The 23,466-nt window shown below is 43.4% G+C and overlaps 1 protein-coding gene across 1 annotated transcript in view; it reads right to left on the bottom strand.

The window, feature by feature from the left end:
- LOC132347501 (transmembrane protein 132C-like) overlaps positions 1-23,466 on the bottom strand; it is a 184,169-nt gene that overhangs the window by 128,283 nt on the left and 32,420 nt on the right. Inside the window, exon 3 of the mRNA XM_059894070.1 lies at positions 10,783-10,926. Within this exon, the coding sequence (XP_059750053.1) occupies positions 10,783-10,926 (144 nt within the window). The remainder of the gene's footprint in view (positions 1-10,782; positions 10,927-23,466) is intronic.

The raw sequence follows: 23,466 nt of genomic DNA, 5'->3' as shown, positions 1-23,466 counted from the left end.
TGTCTATTCTCCATTTATTTATTGAAACTGGACTTTGGGGGGGAAATAGCAGTATTTAAAATGCCCTCGTTCTTTTGTTACATCCAAGAAGCTCTGCTAAGATACTAAGTGAGGACATTTACGGCTGAGATAAAGAGGGGCCTATGAAATTCTGAAATTACAGGCTGAATTCTATATGCTTTTGTGCATTTTCCTGGGGAAACTTCCATTGCTTTAATTAGATTATGGGAAGTGGCGGGAAAGGGCAGAACAGGAAAGAAAAAGGCACATACATGGAGGGAGAAGGCAGCGCTGTGAGGTCAGGCGGCAATTTGCATCTGGATGCTGCGACCCCAGGTGCGCGCCCACCTGCAGGTCCCGGCGCCGCGCGGTGCATTCCCGCCCACCGACGCTAGAGGGCGCGCCCGGGCACAGCCCGCCCCGCGCGGACCCCGGAGATGCTCCAAGGGGGCGACAGGGGGCGCTGTATAAGGACGGACGGAGCCCAACCCGGAGACTCTGAGCCCGGCCACCTTCCCGGTGGAGGGAGGCTCCGCGGCCCTGGGGCTGGTGGGCAGGGCCGGAGGGAGGTTTTCCCCGCGCACCAGGGGAAGAGACCCCACCTCTTCCAAATCCCGAGGTCGCCTTTTGCTTTGGGGTCACTGGTGGGAGCTTTGCACTGAGTCCAGTGACCTTTGCAAAATTGTCTCGGGGTGTCTCGGAGGCAGGTGTCCCCGGATTAGAATCTCAACTCCTCCCTTCGCTGTGTGACCTTGGACAAGGAATCCACCTCTCTGAACCTCAGTCCTCTCCACCCCTAAAATGGGGATAATGACATGCCCAGATGGTACAGCCGGGGCGAGAATGAAATGAGACCCTGTGCCTGCAGGCGCCCACGTAGCAGGGCATCTGGTACATGGTAAATCCTCAAACTACTATTTTACTATTATTAGTGTTACTCATTACCTATCATTGTTACTACAGTATTACTACTATATGATTACTATTACTGTATTACTATATTTTTGTATTTATACATTGGGCTGGAGTTTGGCCATTCTAGATATGTCTCAAAAGACCTGTTCCTTTGGTTAGAACACGTAGTTCTAAAACTTTTTAATCTTTTCCATTCTTAAAAGTTATCCAAGGGCCTAAAGTGTTTCTGTTTTTGTGCAGTGTACTCCCATGCCATTGAACTTCACCGCAGTTAAATCGATCTGGCTAGAACACCTCTGTGGGCAGAGCGGTCAGATGAAGACTCAGGATTGCTGGCTTGAAAGACTCCTGCTGGCTTCTTGCAGGAAAGAGAAAGAAAAGCCAGCCTCTTCAAGGATAACCCCAAAGGCCATGTGGCCCAAAGGCCCCAGGCTGGGAGGCAGGCGGCCTGGGTTCCGATTCTGGTCCTGCCTGTGTGACTTCAGCGGGGTGCTCCGTCTCTGAATGTGTGCTCAGCTGCACACGAGGAGGGCAGTGGATTCGCATCCTTTTGGCTCCTGCAGCTGTGATGACCTGCCTCCTGGTTCTCCCTTACCTATTAGAAGACTCTGGTGTTTGCACGGATGCGTGGGTCCGAGGAAGGAGAAACCGGCCATTGCCAACCTCAACGGGGGGACGTGGATTCACAAAGTCCTCTGTTGGACTTAAGTTCAGCCACTGCCCACACATGACCTTGGCAAGTTACTCCTTATTCCTCCCCCAAGGGTCAGCATGTGGTGACATTCAGGGTAGGACACATGACCTTCAACCTTCACTTTCAGCTGGAGTCCCAGCCGGAAGCCCTGCAGAGAGGGAGGTGGCCAGAGGTGTCCATCAGCTGGAGCCCAAGGTCCCCAGGGACCATGTTATGAAGGGAAAAGTGCCCGGCACTGATTGATCTCAGGCTCTGGTCAAAGGCAAGTCCACCTTCCTGTATGGAGCCCTTCTCCAGCTGAGCAAGGTCACAGCGCCCTCTGCAAGGACTCTGGATAACCTAAGACTGGGTTCATGTCCAAGTCCATCCCTCTCTAGCTGTGCAACGTTGATGTGATGGCCTAACCTCTGAGCCTCAGTTTCCTCCGCTGGAAAATGAAGGTGTTGATTCTCCAAACTGATGGCACAGACATCACCCACGGAGCGCTCCCACGCCCCGCCCTCTCCCTGGGCCCGGGTTCGGGTGCTTCAGTCCTGGGGTTGCTTTCTTCTACTCCCTAATCAGGAGAACGGATACCCACCATCAAAGCTGAAGGTCACGAGTTGAAATTGTGAACCAAGCTCCAAAGCATCAAGGATAAATGTATCTCTGCATCCCAATGTTCACAGCAGCACTATTTACAATAGCCAAGACAGAGAAGCAATCTAAGTGTCCATCAATAGAAGAATGGATAAAGGAGATGTGGCATATATATATATATATATATATATACACACACACACACAGTGGAATATTACTCAGCCATAAAAAGGAACGAAACAATGCCATTTGCAGCGACTTGCATGGACCTAGAGATTATCACACTAACTGAAGTAAGTCAGACAGAGAAAGACAAATACCATATGATATTGCTTATATGTGGAATCTAAAAAAAGGATACAAATGAACTTATTTACAAAATAGAAATAGACTCACAGACAGAAAACAAACATATGGTTACCAGAGGGGAAAGGAGGGGGAAGGATAAAGTAGGAATTTGGAATTAACAGATACACACTACTATAGATAAACAACAAGGTCCTACTGTATAGCACAGGGAGCTATATTCAATATCTTGTAATAACCTATAATGGAAAAGAATCTGAAAAAGAATAGATTCATATTATATTATATTATATTATACTATATTATATAATAGCTGAATCACTTTGCTGTACACCTGACACTAACACAACATTTTTAATCAATTATACTTCAATTTTTTTAAAAAAGGATAAATGTGTCTCCAGGGGACACAGGCGTAGTGTCTGTAGTTGACCCTGCCTGATATTTGAGATATAGTCACAGACCAGGACCCCAGTAACCGCCCGCCCCCGACCTTGCCCTGAGCAGGCCTGATGGAGAAGAGCAGGAGAGAGGCAGCCAGGAGAGGAGGAGGGAACTTGCAGCTCTGATAACTGAGGGCGCGAAGCCAGGCGGCTGCAGATCTACACTGGCTAGTCCCAAGGTCTCCCCACATGATGCCCAAACAATTCCAGAATGTGAGTTCTTCATTAGAGATGCTAAAGACAGAAAGGAACAAAAGATCTCATTAATATTGAAATCTGAATGACGTTGACAGGAACAAAAGGTTGGGGATGGAGCAATATGTATCCTCTCGCCAACAGGAAACATGTGACACGTCTCCCGTTAGAATGGAACAATGGAAGTCCAAATTACCAGCATCAAGAAGGACAAAATTAGGCACTAATAACATCCAACTGCCTGACAACTCACTCTTAGATGCCTGGCTCCTGGTGATGGGTGAAGGGGAGGAAATTCATGCCGAGAGACAGAAGAACAGTGTTTTCTGTAGGAATGTTTGCCAAGCCTTGCCAAAAGAGAAAGAAATGGGCTTAAACCACTTTTGGATTTTTCTCCATCTCCTTCTAATAACATTAGGATCCGTCTGAGGCCTTCTCTGGAACCCCGTTGGAGCCCACAGCAGACAAGGATCCTTTGGAGATAAGTCAGTGCAGAGAGACTGCTCTGAACCTATTTCATCAACACTGCGGGGTCCCCACAAGGTCCTCAATCCCACCCCCCAGGTGCCTGGGCCTCACCTTCCATTAGGTTTATCTCCTCCTACAGGGCAGGACACGTGGAAGGTGAGAACCACAGCCCCCGGGCAAAACGCGTCTGCACATCTCTTTCAACTGGATGACTTGCCAACAATCAAAAGTCTTACATAAAATGTGGATTTTCAGAAACACCTGTCTTTAATTCTGTCTTTACAGGAGAGAGGAAATAGGAAGGGACTGTTTGTCCACTTTTCGGTACCATGAATTTGGACATGCAGTGGACTAATGCTTACTCACCACCCACTGAGCCCAGACACATAAACCTCTCCGGCCTCAGTTTCCTGGGCTGTAAAATGGGCGCAAGAGTGGTACCTACTCTGTGGAGGTGCTGGGCGGGTCGGAGGCTGCGATGTGTAAAGAACCAGTGGACCAGAGTCTGGCACGGTGTCACCGGGGGCTGTGGCTGTTCTCGCTGCTCCTTCTCACAGACCCTTCGGGGCAGGAAGAGAAGTGAGACACGGACCTGCCCTCAAGGGGCAAACCTGCCACCTGTACAGGGGCACACGACATGCTGAGTCCCTAATACGTGCGTCTACACAGGGCACAGAAGCACAGAGGTGAGGACCCCGGTGTCGGGGGCAGGATGCAGAACGGCAGGAAGGAGGCAGCTGCACAGAGCAGGGGCACCTGAGCCAGAGTCCAGAGGACAGCTGGGGCGTGTCCAGACGCAGGGAGCCGGGGAGGGATGCTGGGCCCAGGAAGTAGCACGGGCCCAGGAAAAAGATGCGCAAAGCCGCCACCTGTTTGGGGACCTAGGTAGGGTCCAGTGTTCTTGGGATACAGGAAGATGAAAATATCCCTGGTGAACAAACCCTCCCTCACTCTCTCATGCCTAGACCGGGTGCTTCCAGCTAAAGTGGTGCCACCTCTAGCCCCACAGGTGGGTGTTTGACCCAAGCAAGACCAAGGCGTATATTCTCTTCTATGGCCACAGAACTACAGGATCAAGAATGGACACAAGAGCCAGTTCCATTCACATCTGGGATCTTGGAAGCATTAGGGAAGAGAAGCTTCGTTTTTCTGGATTTGAATATGAAATGACATAAACCTCTGGGTGTCGGAGGCCATAAATAGAAAGAGTTCCAGCAATGGGAATGCAACTAGAGATGATCATCTAAGTGAAGTCAGTCAGAAAGAGAAAGACAAATATCATATGATATCACTTATGTATGGAATCTAGAGTACAACACAAATGAACCTGTCTGCAAAACAGAAACAGACTCACACATATGGAGAACAGACGTGTGGTTGCCAAGGGGGAGGGGATTGGGGGAGGGATGGACTGGGAGTTTGGGGTTAGCAGATGCAAACTAGTATATATAGGATGGATAAAAAACAAGGTCCTACTGTATAGCACAGGGAACTCTATTCAATACCCTATGATGAACTATAGTGGAAAAGAATATGAGAAGAATATGTGTATATATATATATATATGTATATGTATAACTGACTCACTTTGCTGTACAGCAGAAATGAACACAACATTGTAAATCAACTATATTTCAAGAAAAAATAAATGTATAGAAAGAGTCCATCTGAGAATAAATACAAACTAGAAGATAACAGAACTAAGGGATGGAGAGAAACCAAAACCTAATGAGCTTCGGATCCAATTTTGCTTGAGGTCATTATGGCCACTTTTAGTTACGTGAGCCAATATACTTTCTTTACTGGTTGAAGCAAGTGAGATTTGGGTTTCTGTTCCTTATCAACAAACAAAATGCCCAGATATAACTAGGGAGGGAATTCAAGTTATAACTGCCAGACCCCATGGGCTATCACAGCTGTCCAATCCCACCCACTGGATAATGTTACGTTTCGCGCAATGAGTGTAGTTCAATCATGTCTCTCTAGAGCACCGATTCCAAGAAATATATTCCCTATAATATTATAACTCTCAAGATTCAAATTTGAGGAAGACTTAGTCCCACAGCCCTTTGTCAGCTGCTGAAAATTAGCCCAGGAAATTCTGCTGATTTATCAAAGCTGATGTTTCTTCCAGAGGTGACACGGGACTCTAGTAACCACACAGTGTGTGGAAGCAGCAGGGAAATTTTGATTTCCCTCTGACAGCCCATCCATCAGAAGATTCTGCCTTCAACGTTGGCAGGCCAAGTTGGAACATACGATGCCTCCCAGGGGATGGGAAGGCTTTAGTATGTGAATGCCCTTTTGTTAGTCCTTTTGCGTCGCTTTGCTGGTAGCCCAGTTGATAGTGGAAGCTGAGACACTGATTTGTTGCAGGGATAAGATGGAGGGCAGCATCCTTGAGACGGCACACCCACCCCACCAGTACACATGATTGTATTTTTATTTCTCTCCAAGAGTGAAGAGCTCATCCCCTATCAGTGATGCATGACTGGCTTCTGGGGTTCTGGGAACTACAGTTCATTGACAAACAATACAGTTATTAATCACAGAAAAACAAGAGCCCACCAGCATGAGCTAACAAGAAAGACACTCAAAAATTACAGTATAATATAAAATAGATAACCAACAAGGACCTAGTCTATAGCCCAGGGAACTATACTCAATATTTTGTAATAAGCTATAAGGGTAAAGAATCTGAAAAAGAAAAACATATATATATATTTGTATAACTGAATCACTTTGCTGTATACCTAAAACTAACACAACATTGTAAATCAGCTATACTTCAATATAAATAAATAAATATCAATAAATAAAATATTTTAAAAATTACTATATAGTCACACTCTAAAATGGTATTTTCCCCTATGATATCACTTATATGTTTAATCTAAAATACTACAAATGAACATATCTAACATATCAAACAGAAACTGACTCACAGACATAGAAAACAGACTTGTGGTTGCCAAGGGGGAGGGGGGTGAGGGAGGGAAGGATTGGGAGTTTGGGATTAGCAGATGCAAACTAGCATATATAGGATGGATAAACAACAAAGTCCTAATGTATAGCACAGGGAACTATGTTTAATATCCTGTGATAAACCATAATGGAAAAGAATATGAAAACGAATATGTGTATACCTGAGTCACTTTGCTGTACAGCAGAAATTAACATAACATTTTAAGTCAACTATACTTCAATAAAATTTTTTAAAAATTATAAAAAACAGTATCATATTTTACCCTCCTCCAAAATTCCACATTGAGATTGTATCACACACCATTTTAACCATTTAATGAAAATTCAATTATTTGTGTTCAGAATAAGTGTAGATTTCCACCTGACAACACATCCATCAGAAGATATGAAGAAGAGAAGACTAAAATAAAGAGGGAAAAATTCGAGTTATCTTCAACTTCTCCCAAATCTTATCTAAGATTCCCCTCAACACCACCTGTAAAAGTCGACCTCGCCATACGTTGCCACAGGAAGTTTGCAAGGCTCAAATGCAAGAAATTGAAAACAAAAGCAAGCAAACAAACAAACCCCAAATGTCTTTTGAACTTTTAAAAGCTCAGGTGTTCTTTAAAGGATTTTCAAGGATTACTTTGATTATGGGTAGTTCTACCTTACATGCGCTAACAAATCTCTGCAGATCTTTCCACTGTCCTATTATCATTCCATTTTATAGATAAGAAAACTGGGCTCAAGGAGATTCAGTCATTTTCCCCAGGCCAAATAGAAAAGAAGATGGAACCAGGATTGGAACCAACATCATTTGCCTGAAAGCTTAACCAAGGAATTCACTCCCCCTGCATTCTTTTTCTTTATAGGGAGCCAAAAGTGGTTCCTTTTTAACGTTCACTGCTGGAACCTAAAAAGCACAAATCTACTCCGCATTCCAAAGGATGGCCCTTGAAAGACTTCAAAAGAGCTGTCGTGTTTCCCTCTTCACCTGCCCCTGGGCCTTTTCTTCTCATCACCAGGCTCAACACTCACACTTCCTTCAATCATTTCTCCTGTGATTTGATTTCAAGGGCCCTCAGCCCCTCAGACACTCTTTGACAGAATACGATCCAATTTAGAGCCTTCCTCTTATGCCTAGAAAGACACAGAATTCTCCATCAGAGGGACCAGTGACATCTATCATCTGTGACTTATAGAGACCAAGGGACAAGAAATAGCTCCCTTTCCTCTGAAACCTACTATCAAAAAACCAGCAGCACAAGTGTGACGAGAAATCACCAATGTCCCTCCACCTCCATGTGGGAGGCAAGAGGGAGGGGTGGAGACTGCGGTGATCTGGATGCACTGGCCTTATGCACAGGGGCGTCCTCTGGTCACTTCCGGGTTGAGGGTCACAGGAAGCAGTGTGGGCCCAGGGCTACTCGACCTTGTGAATTTCATAAGAGGCTGGAAATCCAGATTTCTATGTGATTTGCCAATTTTTACAGGATGGCAGCAAATTAAATACACACACACACACACACTCCTCTGAACCAGATGCAGCCTGCAGTCTGCCCACCTGTGACCTCTGTTCTGGCGTCACGCACCCATTATTGCCAACAAAAATCATATCAGCCTGTGGCAGCTGCTTCAGACAGGTGGTTCCACAGGGAATTAGAGCCATGATCTTGCAATAACTTTTAATGGAGTATAAGCTGTAAAAATATGGAATCACCATGCTGTACACCTGAAACTAATACAATATGGTAGATCCACTATACTTCAATTAAAAAACACAGCTGGTTCATCAGATCTCACTGTGAACAAACTGCCAAGGTTTCTTGCACACACACACATGCAATTAATATGCATCTTCTATGTGTTTTTTTTTAACATAGAAGTAGTTGTCCACTTAAAATGTGACACAGATTGCTTCCAATCTTGCCAAGGTTCCAGCCCTTCAAAATCCTTTATGTCCTCAGATTTATTCCCCCTGATGTCATACGGTCCCAAGTCAAAGAAGCCAATTTGCGTATCACTACAATTTACACCGTCCTGAATTTATACTTTGTCCCTTAACTAAGTCACAATCCCAACGCTCAGAATTTCCATCGCATGACGATCTTTGGTGAAACCTGCAAGACTCTCCCTGGGGAATCACACAGCGTTTCCTGCACCGTGAGGAAGTGACCCGGTGACAAATCCACAGACCAAGGGGGTCTCTCCCTGGGGTGCTAATGAGCATCCACGTGTTTAGGTGCCCCTGGGGTGATGCCCAGGCCAGCGGACAGCTCTGAGGACGACGCTGTACGTCTTAGCGTTGTGACAAAATTCACGACAAATATTGACACGAAGCCTGTGACAAATGCACCACAGCCATTTAGTGAATCCCCCTCGATTGACCCAGGCGCCAGGATTTGCAACAGAGCCTGGGCTCCCCTAGAAACGTCTTACAGCAGCTCTGCGCTTGGGGATCTGCACGCTCTCGTTTGCTAAGATCAGGCCACACTTCGCTAGAAGAGAGCCCCATCTTCATGAGGCCACGAAAGCGACCGCTGAGCCAGAAACTACTGTCTTCCAAAGCAATTTCTCTCTCGGGCTCAGGGGAGGATATTTTTAGTATATTTCTGCGAAGGGGAGACAACCAAGTATACAGCGACGATGGGATCCATGAACTTGGGCTTGCCTCTGTAGGGTAGAGCTCTCCAGGGCAGGAGAGCAGAGACCCCGCCCTGGGGGGCTTCACACCAGGCTCTTGGGAGGGAACAAGGCTGAGGGGTCTACAGAGCTCAGCCATCTGTTTGAGCCCAGGGTGGCATAATCACACAGATGCCACCTCCGTGTGCCATCACCAATGTCTCCCTCCTGGAATGACAGGGGGATGGTAAATAACATGCATTTTCAAAGGCAACCAAGGGCAATGAATCAATATTTTTCATTCTGTGCAGATGAGTTTGTATGACTTGGCTCAGATCTTTCTCGACTCACAATATCGAAGGCTTTAGATTTGTTTAATCAAACCTGCCCACAGAGCCCGAGGCCTGCCAGGAGCCCCAGGGCAAGGCTGTGTGTACTTTGAAGCCGGTCCACCTTCTGTCTCGAGGGGAGAATTAGCATTCCACCCAGGAAGCAGGCGATGCCAAATTGGGGTTTCCCAAGGATTAATTTTTTTTTTAATTAGGCCTCACAGACACATCAATTCTTCCTCATCAAAACCATCTCCGGCTTAAGTCACAGCCTCCTGCAGGTCACTGTAAGAAGGAAGGAGTCCCTCCCAGATCTTTTCCACCACAGGGAAAACCCTGCAGGATTTTCCGTCCACCACGAAGTTCTTCAGACGGGGACCAAGTTTCATTTCACCTCTGAACAGGAGCCAGCAGAACAGAAAGAAGGCAGAACTCAGCGGTACTGTGTTTTTCTAAAATGAATGAAGACATAGGACCTGGGAGCTCTCTTAGCAGCTTAAAGAGAAAGGATCATTCTAAAGATGTAAGTCCTTTCTCTTGGGGTCTCTGCTGCAAGAGGAAACTGCCAATCAGGGCGGCAAGAAAAAATGGGCAGAAACTCTAAATTCAGTGATTCAAACGGACCCCAGCAAAGATAAGAAAAAAAAAGTCATGGGCTGGTTCCTGGCTGAATATGGAGTCCTAAATCCAGCTAATTAGGATGGTGGATGCAGCAGAAATGTGCCATGGCCAGATTTCCCCTGACTGTGAGCTGTGTCCCACTGGTACCCAAGGGAAGTTAGGGGGCACATGGATGGACTTTTTAAAAAGTTAATAGTCGTTTATTTTCATGTATATTAAGAAAAAATTAGTACATCAAGCTCATGGATTTTATTGTCTTCTAATGAGACATTTAAGATATTTAAGGTTGAAAAGTGAGGCATTTAAAGAAAATATAATGAGTAAATTATATTATTTGGCACAGGAAGTTGGCAAAAATTGTGAAGATGGCAGGTAGATGGCTAAAATTCAGGAAATACTGTCCTATGAGCAAAAGAAGGGGAAGAGAATTGTTTCTGCTCAAGATTAAGACCCGGGGAAGGAAGCAGCAGGGCGCGTGCAGCCTCCTCTGACCCCAGGCGGGTCCCTGCCATCACTCCCGCCCTCCTCGGCATCCTCATCCCGGTCAAGCCCTTCGGAGCCTGGGATGCTCAGAGCGGCCCCGGGACAGAAGGGGAGGGAAAGGACCGAACGCCTGGGAATCTGGAGGTAAAGCCCGCGGTACCTTGACGACGTCTTCGTCCGCAGACCTGCGTTCCACAGCCTCCGACACGTCCACCACCGAACCATCCTCTTGAACGGCCACGACCTTGACGGGAACCGAAACCACCTTTCCGGTGAGAATGGCCGTGTTCAGAACCTCCGTGTCCTGCGCGGGAGAAAAGAGGGCGCGTGTCAACCACAGGCACGCCCGTGAGCCCCGGGAGGGGTGACCAGCTGGCTACTTCAAGCCGGCTGGTCAGCTGGAGGTCACGTCCTTTCCGTGACCTCTTCCAACACAATTCATTCAATTGCATGTATGTTTCGTGTGTATATCGGAAAGCTATTCATTTTTCCCGCCCAGCATGTATCTCCCTGCTACATCATGCCCAGTCACTCTCTCCCCTCCTTTTTTTTTTTTTTTTGGCCAAGCTGCACGGCTTTCGGGATCTTAGTTCCCCGACCAGGGTTCAAACCCCCGCCCTCTGGAGTGAAAGCAGCAAGAGTCCTAACCACTGGACCGCCAGGGAATTCCCTCCACCTCTTTCTTTTAATAACAACCTTACATTTTTCATTTGGGTACCGCACATTCCTGGCAGAAGTACAGGTCTTCTTTGGCTTACGATGGGGTTTGTGGAGGAAAATAATCAATAAACAATCAAGAAGAATAGAAAAGAGTTTTATCTGAGCCAAACTGAGCACTAGCCTGGAAGCCTGCTTCCCAGATGATTCTGAGAAGCCGCTCCAGAGAAGCAGGGTTTTCAGCACAGTTTTATATTTGTCAGAACAAAGAACGTTAAACAAGTCAGGGATACATTTCTTCAAGGTTTCAAAAAAAATAAAAATACAAACAGACCAGCACGTACAGGCACAGCACATACAGCAAGGCCTTGGCACCTGGGAAGGGAGGCTTATCATCAAAGGAGGACCAGCATTGGCATCCTAGGAAGGGAGGCATTTAATATTTACTTTTAACATGGACATTCTTTACTTCTGGTCAATGCGCCCTTTTCTTTAATAATTAAAACAGGTGTACAATGTCCTTTTTTAAAAAAAATTTTATTGGCGTATAGTTGCTTTACAATGTTGTGTTAGTTTCCGCTGTACAGCAAAGTGAATCAGCTATGCATATACGTATATCCCCTCTTTTTTGGATTTCCTTCCCATTTAGGTCACCACAGAGCATTGAGTAGAGTTCCCTATGCTCTACAGTAGGTTCTCATTAGTTATCTACAATGTCTGTTTGATAGGCCACAGACAGGCTATTTTTAGCATCAAATCCAGGTGAACTCATGTATAAGCCAGAATGACTTCCCCATATCTCACTAAGTGAAATTTTCTTTTATCAGGCTCACGTCCCAATAAGCCCATCATAAGTTGAAACTATCATTATGTTGAAACGCACTTAATACACCTAACCTGCTAAACATCAGAGCTTAACTTATCTGAGCTTATATGTGCTCAGAACACTTATGTGAGCCTGCAGTTGTGCAAAATCATCTAACAAACACCTATTTTATAATAGAGTGTTGAATAGCTCATGTAATATATCAAATACTGTAATGGAAATGAAAACCAGAATGGTTGTAAATGTGTTTTTTATTAAAAAAATTTTTTTTAAATTTTTTGGCTGCACCACGCAGCTTGCGGGATCTTAGTTCCCCGACCAGAGGTCGAACCCACACCCCCTCCAGTGGAAGCGCAGAGACTTAACCATTGGACCACCAGGGAAGTCCCATGGATCAGTCACTGACCCTCAAGATTGCACGGCTGGGGCTCGCTACCCAGCAACACAAGAGAGGAGGTACCGTGTGTTGATAGCCTGTGAAAAGACCGAAATTCAAAATTCGAAGGTTGCTACTGAGTGCGTGTCATTTTCTCACCCCTGTAAGTCAAGCCATCATAAGTCAGAGACCATCTGCACGTGTACCTTGGTGGCGGTGATGTCTTCTACTCCAGCGGGCACATGACTCAAACCTGGCCAGTTCATTGCATCCCTTTGACCTGAGTGACTATTTCAATTGATGCTCAAAGAACCACAGAGACAGACAGTAATGACTGAGTTCCTGGTTTCAGCTCTACCTGAAGCCTATCATCCCTAGAAACTTAGCCGCATAAACAGTTGACTTAGTATACATGTTTTTTTATTTGGTTTTTTACATGTTTTGTTTTCTTCTATTTTGATATTTGAACCTGAAAGAGTTCTTACTAATACAGTATGAATCCAGGCTTACACTAGCGCTAGGGAAACAGAAAAGATTAAACATTAATCTATTCTCACTAGAAGCTCACTGCCTTCAAAGGGGATCCTGCAATGATTATCCCAAACTGAGTTTCAAAGAAAAGTGACTAGCTTGCAAACCCCCCCAAAAAAATCATAAGCTTATGCTTTTCTTACAATTTTCTTTGCACCCATGTTCACCTAATTCAGCCTGTTCACAAGTGGCTGAGATGTTTACACTGTTTTTCCCCATGTCCACCAGCAGCCTCTCAAGAATCCCAAAGAGAATTCCTACCTGTCTTTGGCACACTAAGTAAACAATTTCCCCATGTTAAATATTTTACTTAAATCATCCCCTAGTGTCAGAGACTTCCAAAATTTCACCATCTATCAAAAGACAAGTATATTTTGTGTGTGTACGCAAGCTCTGGTTTTACACCTTGAAAGCATGTTTATGTCCTTTTATGGGGACTGATTTCCATTAAGACTGCATGTTATTCTGAGTAGAGGGACAATGTACTTCCTGCCCCTTCGTGCACTGGGGATGTGAATGCAGGGAGTAGTAGGAAGGCTGAGATCTCCCTGTCAGTTATGAGTTCAGGTGTGTCAGTGGTAGAAAGTGGGCAGCAGGAGTTCTGTGCCGAGGAGAAGGGACCTGGCAGAACCAGAAGCTAGCACAGGACGTCTTCAACAGCTTCTCTGACCAGCTGACATGTTGCCAGAGGGAGGAACAGCCTCGTACAATGAGGTCAGAAGAATGCTTCCATCCTTAGGGCTCCTGTAGCCCAGGAGTATGACAATCCCTCCATCTCTCTTTACGTTGCTTAGATGGTCAATGGTCACAGTGTTTTAAATGACTCTACTTGTTTTTTAGTTGAAGTACAGTTGATTTACAATGTTGTATTAATTTCTGATGTACAGCAAAATTTCAGTTATACATATATATATATTCTTTTTCATATTCTTTTTCATGACGGTTTATCACAGGATATAGTTCCCTGTGCTATACAGTCAGACCTTGTTTTCTATCCATTCTCTATATACTAGTTTGCATCTGCTAATCCCAGACTTCCAATCCTTCCCTCCTTCACCCTCCTCCCCCTTGAAAACCACAAGTCTGTTCTCTCTGTCTGTGTAAATGTCTCTACTTCTGTTGAGTTTCCATCTTAAGAGACCATTGACTCTCAGAGAGATCTTTGGGCTGAAAAGAACTGCAAGATTATGTTGGCTTCAGAAAGCTGCCTTCAAGAAGGGAAGGTAGCAATGACTCCTTCTTCCATGTGTAGAAACAGAAGCCCCAGTGGGTTCGTTGAACGACCCACAGCCAATACAAAGGCAACGGAGAAAACTAGATCCTAGACTTTAGCGCCGAGATGCTGTCACCAGCACCACCACTCAAGAGAGAAAAAATAATAGCTCTGATACCAGTAAGCAGCTGGTATGTGCCAGGAATTATTACAGGGCTATATCATCCCATATAATCTCCATGAACAAAGGTACATCAGTGGTTCTGTTTTCATCTTCATTTTACACAGGACTCAAGGTACATGGAGGCTCTAAATAGGAAAGAATATGAACTACCCAGGGCTTCAGCTTCTGGGAACTCGAGAGAAAAGTAGTCAGAGGGAAGTCCGTTCAAGGATGTTCATTGGAGCATCAGTTTTAACAGGAAGATGTCAGAAACAGCCTCTAAATATCCATCAGTGGGGGAGCTGCCTAGTGAACTGGTGTGTGTGTGTGTGTGTGTGTGTTAGAACACGAGGCAGAGGGTAGAACGAAGGTGGGTGGATGGTCACTTCATCTCTTGTGCCTCAGTCTTTTCACCTGTAAAATAATACATTTCAAATTGACTTTGAGAAATGAGGCAGGTGTGTCCACCTGTTCTTCTGAGCACGTGGTCTGATTGCATTTCCTGCCCCCTTTGAGTTTTGGTGCTTGGGCAATAAATGGAGTGGAGTCACGTGCTCATTTCCAAACAGAAGCTCCAAGAGCACAAGACCCCTCGCTGGCCCTTTCTCTGCCACAGCGATGGTGACCACGGTGTCAGCCCGGGTCCCGGCGTGAGGACAACGCAGAGTGAGGGCCCAGCTGACCTGCGCATGCAGTGAGAGGAAGAAGCAACCTCTGCTCTTTTCATGATTAAAACTTAGGGATCACGAGTAAGAACTGAACACATCACTTTTGACTCTGTCATCTCAGTTTAAAGACAACCAAACAAAAACCAAAAACAAAACCTGGGAACAAGTCTTACACCCACTTAGTAGGCTTGTTGTTTTTTTTTTTTTGCACAGAAATGTGAGTTGGCAATTCCAAAATCATTTAGTGTGTTGTAGGATTGGGCAAACCAACACACATATGGTGACTCATGAGAACCTGGCTTTTTTCCACTGAGGGAGGAAGGAGTAACAGGATGGCCAGGGAAGCAGTTAGAATGGACCCGGTGCTGTTGCATTGGGATTGGACAGAGAAAGACAGAACACCCTGGGTTAATTAGGGCAGGAGAAGACAAACAGGGAGAGAGAGCCCGAGAGAAGGTAGAGAAAACACACTTTTTTTTTTTAACATCTTTATTGGAGTATAATTGCTTTACAATGGTGTGTTAGTTTCTGCTCCATAACAAAGTGAATCAGTTATACATATACATATATCCCCATATCTTCTCCCTCTTGCGTCTCCCTCCCACCCTCCCTATCCCACCCCTCTAGGTGGTCACAAAGCACCGAGCTGATCTCCCTGTGCTAAGCAGCTGCTTCCCACTAGCTATCTATTTTACATTTGGTAGTGTATATATGTCCATGCCACTCTCTCACTTCGTCCCAGCTTACCCTTCCCTCTTCCCGTGTCCTCAAGTCCATTCTCTACGTCTGCGTCTTTATTCCTGTCCTGCCCCTAGGTTCTTCAGAACCATTTTTTTTTTTTAGATTCCATATATATGTGTTAGCATACAGTATTTATTTTTCTCTTTCTGACTTACTTCACTCTATATGACAGACTCTAGGTCCATCCACCTCACTACAAATGACTCAATTTCGTTTCCTTTTATGGCTGAGTAATATTCCATTGTATATATGTGCCACATCTTCTTTATCCATTCATCTGTCGATGGACACTTAGGTTGTTTCCATGTCCTGGCTATTGTAAATAGTGCTGCAGTGAACATTGTGGTACATGTATCTTTTTGAATTATGGTTTTCTCAGGGTATATGCCCAGTAGTGGGATTGCTGGGTCATATGGTAGTTCTATTATTAGTTTGAAAACACACTTTTTTTGCAGTTAAAAATTTTTCCTTAAAAACACCTTTATGGAGGTATAATTGTTATACGTGTTTTTAAACAAGTTAGACAGCTAAAGAGTGACAGAGAGGTAGAGAGAAAGACAGAACAATGAAGCATAGAGACATAGGAAGTTAAAGACAGTTGTGAAGACAAAAAAGTCAGAGAGAGAGTATTTGTGGGTTGAGTCTTGGTCTGTATTCTCTGCATTCTTGTGTCCTCTGCTTCTGTTCATGCAGTGGGCTCTGTTCCTTTACACAACTCAGTTGTGACAGCAAATAATAATTACGTAAGTATTTTCTTTAATTCCTATCTTGAACCTTACTATTATCCCTTCACCAAAGACCTGCTTCATTGCAATGGTTCCTCTGTTGTCTGAAATACAGCTCCTTATACATCTTGGGCTAAGTTAAAATTGAATGAAGCTTCCGGTTGCCACAGAACCAGCAAGCCAATGACAGCTGGTCAATTAAAACCCAAACCTGACTAGATGGCCCCACTGAGAGAAATACTCCAGAGGAAAAGCAGAGGACTATGGAAACTCAAGTCCATGGTCAGAATTTTATTTGAATATGAATAAACCCTTCTGTGCATTTTTTACTGTGAGCTGGCCAGTGCCTTTGTGACTTCACTGAGCAGTGAGGACCTTGGCTGGAGCCTTGGGCTGATTCCCAATCTTTCAGTCAGGGCTTATCCATGGATGGATGGAGAGATGAGGGGAGGGCAGAGCAGGAATGCGAGGAAGATAAGGACAGAAAAATACAGGGAGAGGCAAAGAGATTGGGAGAGAGAGGGAAAGAGACAGTGAGAAGAGAGAGAGAGAACAAGCAAGAGAACATGTAAGCTTAAACGAAGTCAGAAAGAGTCAGAGACAAGCAGAGAGAATGACTGTGTGACAAACTGAGGAAAGGCATGAGGATAAGCATGATGAGAAGTAAACAGAAAGTTCTAGAGCTGGTGAGACAGCTACCGGAGGGCAGCCAAAGAAAAGGTATAATAAAAGACCCAAATGGAAATTCAGGAGATGAAAAATACGGTGTTTGAGTTAAAAAACGCAAAGATGGGATTAGCAGCAGATCACACATTTCAAGAGCAAATAAGTTGAAGACATAACAATATATTGAAAACTATTCAAAATGAAGAAGAAAGAGAAAAGAGACTGATACAAATCAATTAAAAAGTCAGAGGCCTGGGAGTCAACATCACACTGTCTAACATACATATAATTGGAGCCTAAGAAGGAAAAGATAAAATATATGTGTGTGTGTGTGCGTGTGTGTGTGCATGTGTGTGTGTGTGTGTATGTCCACACCAAGCAATTTCCAAGAAATAATTGTCAAAAATTATCCAAATTTAACAAAAACTGAAACCCTACAGTTCCAGGAAGTTCAAAAGTACCAAAGTAGTCTAAACATTTAAAACAATCATATAAGATACATGAAAATCAAACTGCTGGACTTCCATGGTGGTGCAGTGGTTGAGAATCTGCCTGCCAATGCAGGGGACACAGGTTCGAGCCCTGGTCTGGGAGGATCCCACATGCCGTGGAGCAACTAGGCCCGTGAGCCACAACTACTGAGCCTGCGCGTCTGGAGTCTGTGCTCCGCAACAAGAGAGGCCGCGATAGTGAGAGACTCGCGCACCGCAATGAAGGGTGGCCCCCCGCTTGCCGCAACTAGAGAAAGCCCTCGCACAGAAACGAAGACCCAACACAGCTAAAAATAATTTTTAAAAAATAAATAAATAAATTTATTTAAAAAAAAAATCAAACTGCTGAAAATCAGTGATACAGAGGAAAATTAAAGGATGTCACAGAAAAAAGAAACATTAGGTATAAAGAAACAAAGATATGAATGGCAGCAGACTTCTCAACAGATAAGAGAATGGCTCCTTGATATTTACCCAGGGGGTTTGAAAACATTTCCCTCAAAATATTTTTACATAAATGTTTACAAACATTTTATTCTTCATATCCAAAGCTTAGAAACAATAAATACAAATATATGAGCTGACTCTCATTGACTAACTTGGGTGCTATTAAGGGCAAGGAGTTAAATCATGATGTCACGTCATTACAGAGACAAGTCTGAATGTACACCTGAACCTGTCATATCCCCTACCCCACTGAGAACAAAAACTCTTCTTAGCATAACTTGTCTAGTTCAGACATTTTTATAAAAAATGTATTAAGTGAAGAAGTTAGCATGTCATTTTGGGCAAATCTGACAGAGAACTGCAACTTTTTCTCCAAGTGTTTGAAATTTCTATCATCACTGTAAAAAAACTCTGAAAGAAAAGAGCAAGAAGCAGAACTCAGTAAAAATTCACCCCATGGGCTTGCCTGGTGGCACAGTGGTTGGGAGTCTGCCTGCCAGTGCAGGGAACACGGGTTCGAGCCCTGGTCTGGGAGGATCCCACATGCCACGGAGCAACTGGGCCCGTGAGGCACAACTACTGAGCCTGCGCGTCTGGAGCCTGTGCTCCGCAGCAAGAGAGGCCGCGATAGTGAGAGGCCCGCGCACCGCGATGAAGAGTGGTCCCCACTTGCCGCAACTAGAGAAAGCCTTCGCACAGAAACGAAGACCCAACACAGCAATCAATCAATCAATCAATAAGAACGTGAATTTCTAAAAAAAAAAAAAAAAAAAAAAACCACCCCAAACTCCATGTCTCCCATATTAACTTGCCCAGAGGAACACTGTGATGTTAAGATCAAATCCAACCTTCCATGATTAAAAAATATAAGTAACAGGATGTATTTTAACATGTGTAGTTTTTCCCATCTGATAAATTATTTACCACCTTTTTCCTTAATGGGCATAAGTCTATTGAGATTAACGTATAAAGTGAGTGCTTTGTTAAATTATTATAATCTAAAATAATTCTAATGTGCTGCTCCAGCATTTATGAACAGCATTTCGAGAATCAAATGCATACGAAAGAAACTGCTAGATATAAATTTATTTTTGTCTCCACAGCTGTATGATATTACATCCAACTTTATAATTTCTTTGCCTGAATCTTTAAGCATTTAAGTGGGCTTATTTCTCAGGACAGACCTTTATCTTGCTAGACAAAAGAAACCTCTTTGAACCTCCCCTCAATTTAGAGAAAAGTTCCATCTTTTTTTTTTATTGTCTATCAATTCACTATGTTGAACAAATTATCTTTTTCCATTCGTACAAGCAAACTCAAATTGCAAAATAATGGATCACCTGTTTTCTTAATTCCTTACCTGAATCATAATATTCATTAACATCTAAGGAGATTTCATCGTACGAGAACTCCGTTTTGTCTAGACTATAGCTCCAAATCATGCTGCCACTGGGAAGTGATTAAAAAGTGGATCCAGGTTAACAGCTCCTTCACCTGTACCCTTGCCAAAATCTCAGACCAGAAGTCCCTTCTTTCCATCTCTGCTGAGAAAAAAATCCAATCACCCCCGGGTGAACAGTGAACCTTCAGGGACCCAGTAAACTGCATTTGTTCAGGAGACAAACACAAGCTGAGCTATTATTTAAATCTGCATTTTCACCAGGAGGTCAGAGCTGCTACAAATATAATTGTGCCAGTATCTATAATAATATTGCGATCATTATTTTTTTTCTCATTTCACCTGAGAAGAAAATTATACAGGTTATTTTATTAGACAGAGTTTTCAATGAGCTTGGATATTGATGTAGAATACAAAGTGTCAGGAAATGTTACTACAAGGAAATGAAGGGAGAATTGAAAGTTTCCTTCTTTTTCTCACAGAGGAAACTTGGGGGGGTGAATAAGACAAAAAGGATCCATTTGTCCTTCTGTTGAAGCCATTCTCTCATCTCAAAATGTAGATCCTACAGTTAAAACCAGACTCTGGTCACCTATTTAAAAAGTCACATATAGACACTTAAGATTTGAATGTGAATTTTGCCTAGAAAATGTCTTGTTTTCAAAATGCCACTCCCAAATTTATTCTAAGTTTTCTCATGTAGCGTACTTTTAAAATTTTATAAAGACATTAATTTTTATTTTAAAACACTTAGTTCGGGCTTCCCTGGTGGCGCAGTGGTTGAGAATCCGCCTGCCAATGCAGGGGACACGGGTTCGAGCCCTGGTCTGGGAAGATCCCACATGCCGCGGAGCAACTGGGCCCGTGAGCCACAACTACTGAGCCTGCGCGTCTGGAGCCTGTGCTCCGCAACAAGAGAGGCCGCGATAGTGAGAGGCCTGCGCACCGCGATGAAGAGTGGCCCCCACTTGCCACAACTAGAGAAAGCCCTTGCACAGAAACGAAGACCCAACACAGCCAAAAATAAATAAATAAATAAATTAAGAATGCAAATGACCCAAGGATCAGGTGTTTCAATTTAAAAAAAAAAACACACACACAAAAAAACAAAAAAACAACACTTAGTTCGTAAATAATTATAATTCAGTGCTATAGACCACAGGTCTTATTGGGATGTATGGTAAATAGTTAAGGCCACACAACTGTGGCAACTATTCCATTCTGGTGTTGTATCTCAAAAGGAGCCATTGATAATACTTGAATAGGCATAGATGTGTTCCAATAAAACTTTATTTACAAAACCAGGTAACAGGCCAGATTTGGCCCAATGTCAAAATTTTCTGACCTCTGTTCTCAATGATCGTCCTTCTGTGCTCACCAAAGCTACTCCTTAAAGCTTTTCAGTCTCAAATAGCTGTAACTCTACCTTTTCTGGGTTTTTTTTGGTTTTTTGGTTTTTTTTAAACTGAAGTACAGTTGATTTACTATATCATGTTAATTTCAGGTGTACAGCACAGCGATTCAGTTATATATATATGTATATGTATATATATATATATTTTTTTTTTTCAGATTCTCTTGCCTTATAGGTTGTTATAAAATATTGAGTAGAGTTCCCTGTGCTATATAGTAGGTCCTTATTTGTTATCTATTTTATATATGGTAGTATGTATATGTTAATCCCAACTCCTAATTTATCCGCCCCCCTCTTTGGTAACCATAAGTTTGTTTTCTATGTCTGTGAGTCTCTTTCTGTTTTGGAAATAAGTTCATTTGTATCTTTTTTCTTCTTTCTTTTTTTTTTTTTTAGATTCCACATATAAGTGATATCTTATGATATTTATCTTTCTTTGTCTGGCTTACTTCACTTAGTGTGATCATCTCTAAGTTCATCCATGTTGCTGCAAATGGCATTATTTCATTCTTTTTTATGGCTGAGTAATATTCCATTGTATATATATACCACATCTTCTCTATCCATTCATCCACCGATGGACTACCCTTTCTGTTTTCTGAGTTATAAATCTTGCTGCCATCATTCTTTCACACCCCACATGAAATTCTTCAGTGAATCTTCTCAGATCTCCCTTTGCACATCCAGAACACGACCATCCTCACCAAATCCACCTCCAGAACTACATTCTTGGCCGACGCTACCATTTACTGCAGCACACTCCTAGGGAATCTGGCTTTTGCCCTTATTCCCCTTCAGTCTTTGCTCAACACGGCAGTCAGAGTAAGACCATTAAAATACCTGTCAGACCTGTCTCTCCTCAAACCCCATCTCACACAAAGATAAGGTCTTTATAAAAAGTCAAGAGAAAGACAAATACCATATGATACCCCTTATATGTAGAATCTATAATATGACATAAATGAATGTATCTATGAAACAGAAACAGAATCATGGACATAGAGAACAGACTGGTGGTTGCCAAGAAGGAGGGGGTTGGAGGAGGGATGGAGTGGGAGGTTGAGGCTAGCAGATGTAAGCTATTCTATAGAGAATGGATAAACAACAAGGTCCTACTGTAGAGCACAGGGAACTATATTCAATATCCTGTGATAAACCATCATGGAAAAGAATATTTTAAAAAGAATGTAGGGACTTCCCTGGCGGTCCAGCGGTTAAGACTCTGCGCTTCCACTGCAGGGGACACGGGTTCAATCCCCGTTCGGGGAACTAAGATCCCACATGTGGTGCTGTGCAGCCAAAAAAATACAAAAAACCAAAAACCAAAAAAAGAATGTATGTATATATAGATGTATATACATCTGTATATATATCTGAATCACTTTGTTGTACAGCAGAAACTAACAAAACATTGTAAATCAACTATACTTCAATTTTTAAAAATACTGATAAAAAAAGTAAAAAAGTCAAGAGCCCATCACAGGATCTACAAGGCCCGACGACATAGTCTTTCCCCGTCTCTCTCCCTACCTTCCCCTTTATCCTCACTGGCCTTGAATGCCTGCCCCACATCCCCTTTGTCTAGTTGTCCTGTTTCCATTTATTAATGCAACAGCCATCTGCAGGGCATCAAGTCTGTTTATGATCGTGTGTTTACTGAGATGACGATATAATGATGCCCCTTCATGCACTCTCTGCGTCCGAGTCTCGTGTGTGTCTTTGTAGGAGAACATTCTTTTTGCTCCTTTTACCACCCACGGGACAACCCAAAATGCACCGTCATAAAAAAAAAAAAAAAGATGGGAGAGCAGAGAACACAAAGAGGAGGGAAAGGGGGGAAAGCAAAAGAAAGAAGGGAAGAAAAGGAGTGGGAAGAAGGAGAAAAGGAGACAGATGGAGGGGGACACTCCTCAGAAGACCATATCCATTTAGGAAGCCAAAGTGGCTCAAATAGTTATTTCTGTCCCTCTCTCTGATGCTTTTTTTCAACAAATATTTATTGAACACCGACCAGATGTCAAGTTGTCTTCTAGGTAGTGAGGAGACAGAAGTATATAAAGACAAACGTGACCTTCCCTTAGGGACTAAACATTCCCATGAGGAGACAGATAAGTTCGCCAACAATGTCACGAGATGATTTTGGAGTGTTAAGTGCTATGAAGGAAATAAAAAGGATGGGTGCCATAGAACTGGCAAGGAGACTAGCCAGGGGTTCACTGTGGTCACCCTGGCAAGAGATGATGCTGTTGGGCTCAGGTGTTGCCAGGTGAGATGGAGTGAAATGGTTGGATTCTGGATAGATCTTTGAGGTTCCACATGATGGTTAATAATGGAGAACCGTCACGGATGTCTCCTTGATTTTTGAGTCCTTTCTTTTTTTATTTTTTTTAAAATTGGAGTATAGTTGATTTACAATGCTGTGTTAGTTTCTGCTGTACAGCAAAGTGAATCAGTTACACATATACATATATCCAATCTCTTCTAGACTCCATTCCCATATAGGTCATTACAGAGCAAAAAATAGAGT

The sequence above is a fragment of the Balaenoptera ricei genome, chromosome 14 (genome assembly GCF_028023285.1).
Source record: "Balaenoptera ricei isolate mBalRic1 chromosome 14, mBalRic1.hap2, whole genome shotgun sequence".
Lineage (NCBI taxonomy): Eukaryota > Metazoa > Chordata > Mammalia > Artiodactyla > Balaenopteridae > Balaenoptera > Balaenoptera ricei.
The sequence above is the reverse complement of the archived record's forward strand: the minus strand, read 5'-3'. Positions and strand labels throughout refer to the sequence as shown.